Consider the following 9,833-nt stretch of genomic DNA (forward strand, 5'->3'; position numbering starts at 1 on the left):
GCTGGCAGCAGTTGTCCCTGCATGTCACGGCAGATTGATGGCACCTAGCCGACCTCTGTATGCGTAACCAGCCAGAGTGAGGCGCTCTCACCGGACACCCGGCTCACACATTGGGTTACGAACCCGTCATTGACTCCCACGCACTGAGGTTGTACGGCTACTTCTTGACCCAGAAACATCAAGAAATAAAATTAATTTTAAAAACAGTAACAAAGACCAAAGTTCCAAAAAGATGGCAGTTTATTTATATGTTAACACGTAAAACATCCATCTGGAGCGTAATCATCATGGAATACAGGCGCTTCAGTTCAATGAAGAACTTTATACCCAGAATGCGCATCACATATAATTTTAAGGCAGAAATTAAACCTGTACAGTTCGGTGTCTTGGCCATTAGCCTAAGTTAATTTTATCATCATCCGGTGCAGAAGATCTTTAAAGGGTCATTTCTTGACTACAAAAGCAGGAGGAACCATTAAGCTGTTCTGGTACCTCAGTTTAACAAAGACATCTCAGTGAAGAAGCTATTAATCAGGGTAGAACTGAGGGCTGTGGTGGCTCTGGGGCCTTCAGACTGGGAGCTGGTCTACTGGTTGCCCATGTGATCGTCCCTGTTAGAGTGGGAGAGGTCCATGCTGGGGGGAGACCCTGGCAGGCATATCTGACAGCTCAGGATCATGACGAAGGCCCTACGGAAGGACCTGTTGAAGAAGCCGTACAGGAACGGGTTGAGGGACGAGTTGGCATAGCCCAACCACAGGAAGATGTCCCAAACCAGCCCTGCAGTCCGGTACTCAATAAACGGGTCGACGATGTTGGTGGTGAAGAAGGGCAACCAGAAGAGGAGGAAGGCACCCATGATGATACCAAGGGTCTTGGCGGCCTTCCTCTCCCGCCACAAGGATGCCCTTTGATGCTTTCCAGCGCCCATGTCCTGTGCGGTCACCTGGTTCTCCAGGGCGCTGATCTGCATGGCCTGTCTCCTGGCGACCCTGTAGATCTTCCAGTAGGCCACCAGCATGGAGGTCATGGGCAGGTAGAAGGCAACAAGGGAGGCCACGACGGCGTACGTCGGGTTGACCAGGAAGAGACAGGAGTCGTGCGGCAACGCCGGTTCCACGGCCACCTCGTGGAGCCGCAACGTGATGGGCCCGAAGGAAATAAGCAGAGGAACCGCCCAGCAAAGCCCAAGAAGGACGGCTACCCTGCCGCGAGACATCCTGGAGGCGTAAAGCAGCGGGTGGCACACAGCGTGGTAGCGGTCGAAGGCGATGCAGCTGAGGTGGAAGATGGAGGCCGAGCAGAGCATGACGTCCAGGCTGGAGTGCAGGCGGCAGAGGGCGGGCCCGAAGTACCAGCAGCCATCCACGGTGCGGACCGCGCTGCAGGGCATGACCACGAGGCCCACCAACAGGTCGGCCACCGCCAGAGACATGATGAAGGTGTTGGTGGCCGAGCGGAGGCGCCGGAAGTAGGCGATGGCCAGCACCACCAGCAGGTTCCCCAGCACAGTGCTGCCGATGCAGGCGAGTAGGAGGGAGTAGAGCGCCAGGCGAGAGGCGGGGCTCCAGCGCGGCATGCAGGCATCCAGGTGGCCAGGCAGGGAGGCGTTGGCGCCCTCTGGCCACCAGGTGGCGTTTGACATGTCACCTGGGTAACAGCACACGACGAATAAAATCAGAAATGCACAATATATTTGTTTGAATTATTCCATAATTAACGACTCCTGACCAAAAAAAAAAAAATCACACAAACAATAATAAACGATAATAAAACTTTAAAAAGAAACGTTAATGATTTTCCTACTTTTTTTGTTTCCATTGTTCTATGCCCACCAACACACTGACATTACTTTTAAAAAGGTTACAGAGAAGTGAGTTATGCCGACCATAATTTGTGTTGTAAATTCTCGAACATCTTGCCATCTTCCCGATATAAAATGTCCAGTCAGTATTTCTTCACTTCTTTAAATCTGGCTGAGGACCTCCCACTCACCGACACACGAGCTGTCAGACCCACAACAGACCCAAGCCAGCAGGTGAATCTTTCCCAGATTTCAAAATGTCAACTTTGCAGAACTGGGAATCCTGAGCTGATTCAGCCAGACGTCAATGGAAATACCATCGGAGCAGAGTTCTGGGAATGACGTGTTCACCTGAAGGACAGCTAGATCTACGGCAAACTTGGCTGTAACTTTGAAATGTTGGGTGGGCCACAGGATTTTCTGGGGTGGCGGGGGGGGGGCAAGCTCATGACAGGGCTGGTCCTCTGGAGCTGGACTTGGGCTCAGGGCACTGATTTAAACGCATTTTAAGAGAAAGACTCGCTTATTGCTCATAATAGACTCAAAGCAGAGGGGCACAGATCTGCTTCTGGACGCCCCCCCCCCCCACACACAGACACACACCACCCCACAGCTTCAGGCCGCTCCTCACGGCAAGCATGTCATAACTGCGGGGGTGTGCATCTACAGGCCAAGTGACAGTCCTGCTTAATATAGGGGAGATTTATTCTGCATCGGGGATCTCTGTATGCCAGAAGGGGTGGGGGGGACGGTATTGCAGGGGACGGATCCCAGGCTGGGGGGAGGGGCTCCTACTCGGGGGGGGGGGGCAGCTTAGCATTCTGGGTGGAGGGTGCCAGCAGTGCAGGGCCAGGAGGGAAGGTAACAGCTGGCTGTGTGCGGGGGCCCAATCAAAGTGAGGGGGGAAAATGCCCAGCCCCGTGAAAATAGAATTTTAATTAGTGCCGGTGGGAAGCCGTCACAGTCTGCAGCATCCCACCCCCCCAGCTCCTGTCACTCACAGGCATCCAAGCAACGCCACACCTGAGACTTGCCCTGGGGGGGGGGGGGGGGTTGTGGCAGGTAAGCTTTCCCAGGGACCTCATCAGCATTCAGGCCACACAGAGTCTCCAGTCCACACCGAACACCCATATGTATCAATCCAGCCTCACTCTTGCTCATAATTTCCTGCTAATTACTGTGATTTATAAGTTTAATAGCCCCTAAGCTTAATAAACAAGAAATTCATCACAAAAACTACATATAAAGAATGTACATATATTTTATAGCCCTGGAAAAAAAATTAAAAGACTACTCTATATTTTAAAAAAAATCTGCATTTTTAAATCCTGGTTTGATCCTGGTTCTGCTGGCAGGAGGCTACACTGAGCAGCAGGTTGCTTCCAGGTTCAAAGTTAAGACAGCAGCACAGAAGAATAAGGTGAAGCAGGAGACACTGGGAATAACCAGAAACCAGCCAGGTAGGGGGCAGAAGAGACTTTTGTAATGTCAGAGACGACCGTTATTATTATTATTATTATTAACTGATCGGGCCGTTTCTCATGTATCGTAGGATGACATGAAGTGACCTTCAGAAGGAATGGGAAGCATTAAGTGCAGGTGTGAAGTGCACTGCTAGGACAGTTTGTATCAGGCTCCTAGAAGCAGGACTGAAGTCTCATAAAGCAAGGAAGAAGCCCTTCATTAATGAGAAGCAGGGAAGAGCCAGGCTACACTTTGCAAAAACTAATATATGTATTATAAATATAATACAGTGGTACCTCAGAACTCGAATTTAATCCGTTCAGAACTCCAGATCGAATCCTAAAAAGTTCGAGTTGTGATCGAGTTGTGGGAACCAATTAATTGGTTCCTGGCCCAAAAAAATTACATCTAAATATGTTTTTTTTTTAGCATTTAAACACAAAATGAACCGGATAAAACAAGAAGAGCATATACTGTACTAAACACATCTAAGCACATTTATCAAAACAGTAATTTGTAAAGTAAGAAAATAAATGTATCCAAACAGTGTGTAAAATAAAAAAAAACAATGTGTCCTGCCCCGATTGTCCGCTCCATCCGTGTGCCACGCCCCCTCCTTAACCTCGTGTGGAATCCCTGTGTGATCAGCTGTTTCTGCTTGTTGTCATTAGTCCTCTGTATTTAGTCCACGTTTCACTTTGTTTTCCCAGTCCGGCAATTGTATTGTCCGTCTGCGTTTTGCCTGCCTTACCTGTAATTAAACCCCGTATTCCCCGATACCCTGACGTCTGCGCCTTTGTCTCCGTTCTGTCCCCTATCGGCAGGACAATATTATTATAATTAAATGTATTAATGGTTTATTATTAATATTAAAATAATTAGAATGTTTTTAATGTGTTTTATTATATAATAATAATTACTGTTACTGTCTATCATTGTCTAAATGTATTTTTACTGTCTAAATATATGTATTCAGCTAGGGTAAACATGCACGGTGCCATCACAGCGAATGCGAGACTGAGACTGAAGCGTTTCCATCACGTTGTATATATATATATATGCAGAAATGAGACTCGTTAATAATGCATTCAACCTCATTAATAAATCACAGGTGAGAGGGCGGCTAACAAGGCCGATCCCGGCATTTAGTCACTCCCATGTCAGGCGAATAAAAGCAGGTGACCTTTGACCTGTGATCCCACAGCCGTTTCTGCCCTTCCAGAGGAAGTTTGTCCCTCTGGGATCCCGTAGAAGCTGTTGGACTCCATCCTTAGGGTGAAAAAACAGCATCTTCCTTTGCTGGCTGTTTCATTATCAATCTTACTCCAGTTATACCAGTCCAACACCACTTAAGCACTGCATTTAACCCATTCATCCAAAGTGAATTTTAAGCAGTTTTCTTCGTATTAAAAGATGATTGGCTGGTTGTACCGGTCCAAGAATGAACAGCAACCATGTACCAGAATCAACAGCACCATGGATGTAACGTAACACATCATGAAGGACTTTTGAAATGTTAAGCCCTGAGAGGCGAGGGGTTCTGCCATCTCATTCCCACTCCTGTAGGTTTATAGCGTTTTTATCATGACCCCCACCCGTCCACCACCACCTCTCTCCTACATCCCTTCACGATTATTACAAAACGGGTCTCCGCTCATTTTTCCCAGCATCGGTTGGTATTGCAGATTCCAGCCTGCATCCTAACACGCCTTCCTGCCCCAAGATGAGAACTTATTTCTGCCTCCGACACCCAAGGGCACCAATGCACTGAGACTCATACAGCGCCCTCTATCATCTCCTGTGCGCTCCTCTGCTCCGCTGAAGATAACAACATCCATCCATCCGAGCCACACAGGCAACCAACACATACAGCTACACATCCAGAGGACCTTCCTATGGCCCCCATTTTAAAGAGAGGGATTTATCACCCCTAACCCCCAAACTATGACAACAACCTTTGTGGTGTCACCTCAAGCAGACAAAGTTCTCAAAGTTCTTTCTGGAACCCAGGTTTTCTGGTCTTTGCTGCTAATGTCACTCCTGTATAGGTCACCCAAGCACACACACTTTCAGTGAATAGCCGTGAAAGTTTGTTCTCCACGGGGTGAACAACATGACCACCTCCCTATAAGATGAGCAAACAAAGCCACACACAAACCGGCCCCTCGATTTCGTTTAAATACACGCTCGCACAAATATCATGCTCCAAATCTCTGCCTTCAAACTGACTCATTTTCCTTTAAGTGGTTTGTCTCCCAACTGTCTGTGTTCTCCTCTTTACAATTTTAATAACTATTTAATAATAATTGAATAATAACACCAACACTGTCCTCACGCGTCTCACTTCCATAGCTCTCCAGCCTACCTTCCACACACCATAACTATTTGACGTGCCGTCATTGACCCCCGCACACCCCCACCCCCCCGTAACAGACCGCCCAACTTGTAAGCCAAAATTGATGCCCACTTCATGCCCTGTCACAAACGTGCGACTGAGGTCAAATGGAATGTGCCGGAATTCCCGATTGTAGCAGTATATCCCTGGGGATTCCCCCAAGCCTCCCGGTAAATCCTTCAGCATCCGTGTCTCCATTAGCCTGCCGAGCGGGACGCTGCACGTGCCCCCCAGGCAGAGAGTGGTACTCACAGGTTAGGGGACGATGACACCCGGCCTGGGAGGATGCATGCTGAATTCAGGAGCTCACGGCTCTCTCCGAGCCCTTCGTGCTGGCACGGCAACTGAGCGACCGGAGAGAGACGCGCAAGTCACTAATGACTGCTAAAGCAGCCCTCTTCATCAGCCCAGGGAGGGGGCTTTGTGATGCTAATTCTTAACCCCCCCCCCCCAACAAGGCCCTGTTGACTCACTCTGCTTGTCTGGCTTATTTAGCATCAGAGAATAATTTAGCACCTGGCCGCATGAGTTGGATGTAAAAAATGTTTGTGGAGGGAACCTGATTATTAAGTAATTATATCTCCCCCCCAAAGGAACTCATAGAACTTTCGGAACTTCTTCATATGAGTCGATTGGCAGTCCGAGATATTAAACTCACTCATTCATTTAAAATCATATCCCATAAGTGGCATCAGTTTTGAAAAGACTTGCAGCTTATCACTCAGACTGCGTGGTGTGTGGGATTCGTATTTTATGACTAATTTCAGGAGAGAAAACACAGATTTTGAAAGCAGTCCTTTGGGGGGAACTGACTTTTATTAAACTTATGCATAAAAGCATTACTAATTTATTCCCAACGCATTATATACTTGATTTATTCTTTTCTGACTGCATGCACCCTACTTGCACCCGAGTGGTAAAGGGAATTCACCAAAAATAAACAAAAGTGTCAAAAACACGTTAGACATTTGGGACCAATTAAGTGAATCGAGCTGAGTAAGGGGCTCAGCAACAAGGCCAAAGTGCGAAGGCCTTTCTTTGCGCATTGAAATTTACATTCATGTTCTTTAGCTGACACTTGTGTCCAAATTGACATACAAGGGAAGCAAACAGCACAGTACAAATGTACAGCTGCCAAGGAGTCGACTGGGCATAAGTGCAGCTCGGCTGAGCTTCTGATGAAAGTCCAGGTATGAGTGCAAGCAGTATTGGAAGAGGAGCTACACAACATCTTCCAAACAAAGCAAGAATATAATACTGTTATTCAAATCAGCAGGAAGTGTAACATTAAGACCATTCAGGGAACATAGGGTGGGGGGGGGGGGGGGGGTAGGGGGGGGAGTTATAGAGCAGATTAAGCGTGTAGTTAGGCTGTTTCTAGGCCCAAGCACCATCTAAGGAACCAAGGAACGCTCAACCCTGCTTCTGTTACCCAGAACCCCATGGAACCTCTACCAAATACCTGGCTGAAGACCGACTCTCAAGTGCGGAGCTTGTATTTTAATTAAGTGCGGGGCAGGGGGGGATTTCATTAAAGCGGGATAATGCGCATTCAACGCGCGCGGGCGGGCGGGCAGTGTTTATCCGAGCGCATCATTCATATGTGTAATGCGAGTGGCACCGTGGGGCAGGGGGGTACATCTGCGCCTTTGAGCGCGGGGGCTGCGGCACTCCGGTCGTGCCGCCAATGATCGAGCGCATTAACTCGACACAATGGGCAGCCTGATTAATCAAGAATATGATCAAACATTTCAGAATTGGCAAGGAGTGCGGAGGGGAGGAGGGCGAGAAACCCCCCCCCAGCGTGTTCAAAAGGCGTCCTCCATCTCCATGTGCTGTGACACCATGTACGATAACTGGGGCGGGGAGGGTCACGCCAAACTCTCGGCAAGAGGGGTGCGTGACGGAACATGGATTCAGCCCAGCGTGCATCATGTGACTCGGTCACGCCGGAGTCACGACCTGGAAAAGTCACCACTCAACTTCATAAAAAGAAAACCCTTCAGTTTTCTGCTCTAATTTCACATCAATCGATAAAGAGGGAAAAAAAACAACACTGACCCACAGCCCCTGAACCCGCTTTCAAAGGTACACTCCTTCTTCCAAATATGCCCTTCTTAGATAGTGGCCTGAGTTCCTGGTTCGCTGTCTAGATATATTTTAGAACTGCAGAACCCCCATCCCTAAGTCAGTGATATCTGGCAGCAGCTTATAGACCGATACTCAGCTGGGCTTAAATAGCCAGCCAATGCACACCTGTGAGTCATCAAGAACTCTACACCATAGAAAACTTCAGCAAAAAACTAGTTTTTAAACTAGTAAAGTTTTTTTTTAAAAAAAGAAAAAAAACCTTAACAGCCTTGAAAATCTCACCTAAGGAAGGAGGTTTCAACTCAAACACCTGAAGCCAAGACCTAAATCAAAAGATGGAAATGGGGGTATAAAGAAAGATCACATCGAGGTTTCCTGCTTCAAAGTTAATCTCGTTCTGGCAGCTGATTGACAACACCGGGATTTTTATTTTCAATTACCGCTGCCTTTCATGCCTTTTCATCTTTTGCCAGGAAATAAATAAGAAACGCTGAATTTGTCGGCAGTGCTGACACAGAGAGATCCTGGTAAAATCTGGTTCTAAAAATAAAGAACTTCTGTTCTGTCTGTTTATTCTGGTCAGTAGACGCTTCTCTCGTCACTTTCACATCACTTTCTATTGTCTCTCATTTCTTTCGGCTCCTAAAAAAATCACTCAAGTGGCCCCCTTGGGAGGAGACCTCTGAGCTAGTCGCCCCTGGATTAAATGGGCTCAAGCGACCAATGGAACCAAATGCACCTGACTCACCAAAGCACTCACTCTCGTAATGGACTAACGATGGCTTTTCCGCAGTCTTTTAACAGACTCTGAAGGTAACGACAATGGGCACAATTACCGGGTAGAGTTTGTAAGTTAAAACGCCTTCAATGACCATCTTGAACTCAAAAACAATTTAACGGTAACACGGCTGGTCATCTTACAGTAAACGTCATTGAGCACTGCACATATTAAACACGAACCCCACTGCCATATTCTGCACGGCTACATTAAATATTCAATTGCCTGTGTCTTTCTAAAGAACGCTTCACCCATTCCGAGTTTGAAATAAAGTCTATTAAACTGTCCATTTCGTTTTTTTTCCCAACTAAAAAACAAGAAAAAAGGACTGCTCAAATTACCATCCTTTTAGTAGCTAGAAAATGACCCAGTTAAAAGTACGCAGAACCAATTTAAATGGAATGAATTTTTCAGACTTGGGGCACCTCTTTGTCCCAAGAACATAAATATTCCTCTTCTGCCGAAGGCGACGAACACCGAATGCCTAAACCGCGGCGCCAAAAGACTCTGATTGCACATAGGAGGTCCAGCCCATTCTGGCAGACATCAGTGAATAATATAAGGCTCCAGTAACACCCATGACCCTGACCAGAATAAACGGTTAGATGGATGGATGGATGGATGGATGTGAAATGTTAACTCATTGGTGGGATACCACACCACTCCTTTGCTGCGCTCCCTACACTGGCTTCCTGTGGCTGCCCGCATCAGATTCAAAACACTGATGCTCGCATACAAAGCCAAAAATGATCTGGCTCCATCCAACCTAAAAGACCTCATCACACCCCGCATTGCACCACGATCTCTCCGATCCTCCAGCACTGCTCGACTGGTCCCACCACCCCTCAAGGCACAAGGAAGACACACCTCCCGACTCTTCTCTGTTCTGGCACCAAGTCGGTGGAATGAACTCCCCCTAGATGTCCGCACAGCTGAGTCACTGAATGTCTTCAAAAGACGACTTAAAACACACCTTTTCCAGAAATACCTGAATTATCACTTCTGGCATTATACTCAGTTTTTTCCTGCTGGAGTTTTCCAAGTGCACAATAGGGCTGCCTTTGTGTTCCTGCATAAACATTGAATAGCAGAATGTGGGTCAGGTACTCGAGAGGATATTTCCTAAGGCCTCAGTGGTCCTATGCGGAGGCTTCAACACAATGGAGATACCTGGAAGGACATAATTAGGAAGAATGGTCTCCCAAATCTAAACTTGAGTCAACTGATATTGAAATTCTGTGCCCTGGATTGTCCATAAAAAAACACCAGGTACTGGAGGGGAGATTCCCCCTGACAGCAGA

General features: G+C 47.3%; 1 protein-coding gene across 1 annotated transcript; it reads right to left on the reverse strand.

Moving 5' to 3' along the window:
* Window positions 1–293: 293 nt before the first annotated feature.
* LOC111837417 (5-hydroxytryptamine receptor 4) lies at window positions 294–1,645 on the reverse strand. The gene has a single exon (XM_072707259.1). The coding sequence runs from the start codon at window positions 1,643–1,645 to the stop codon at window positions 587–589; it is 1,059 nt and encodes a 352-aa protein (XP_072563360.1). The 3' UTR covers window positions 294–586.
* Window positions 1,646–9,833: the final 8,188 nt, after the last annotated feature.

This window comes from Paramormyrops kingsleyae, chromosome 25 (genome assembly GCF_048594095.1).
Source record: "Paramormyrops kingsleyae isolate MSU_618 chromosome 25, PKINGS_0.4, whole genome shotgun sequence".
NCBI classification, from domain to species: Eukaryota; Metazoa; Chordata; class Actinopteri; order Osteoglossiformes; family Mormyridae; genus Paramormyrops; species Paramormyrops kingsleyae.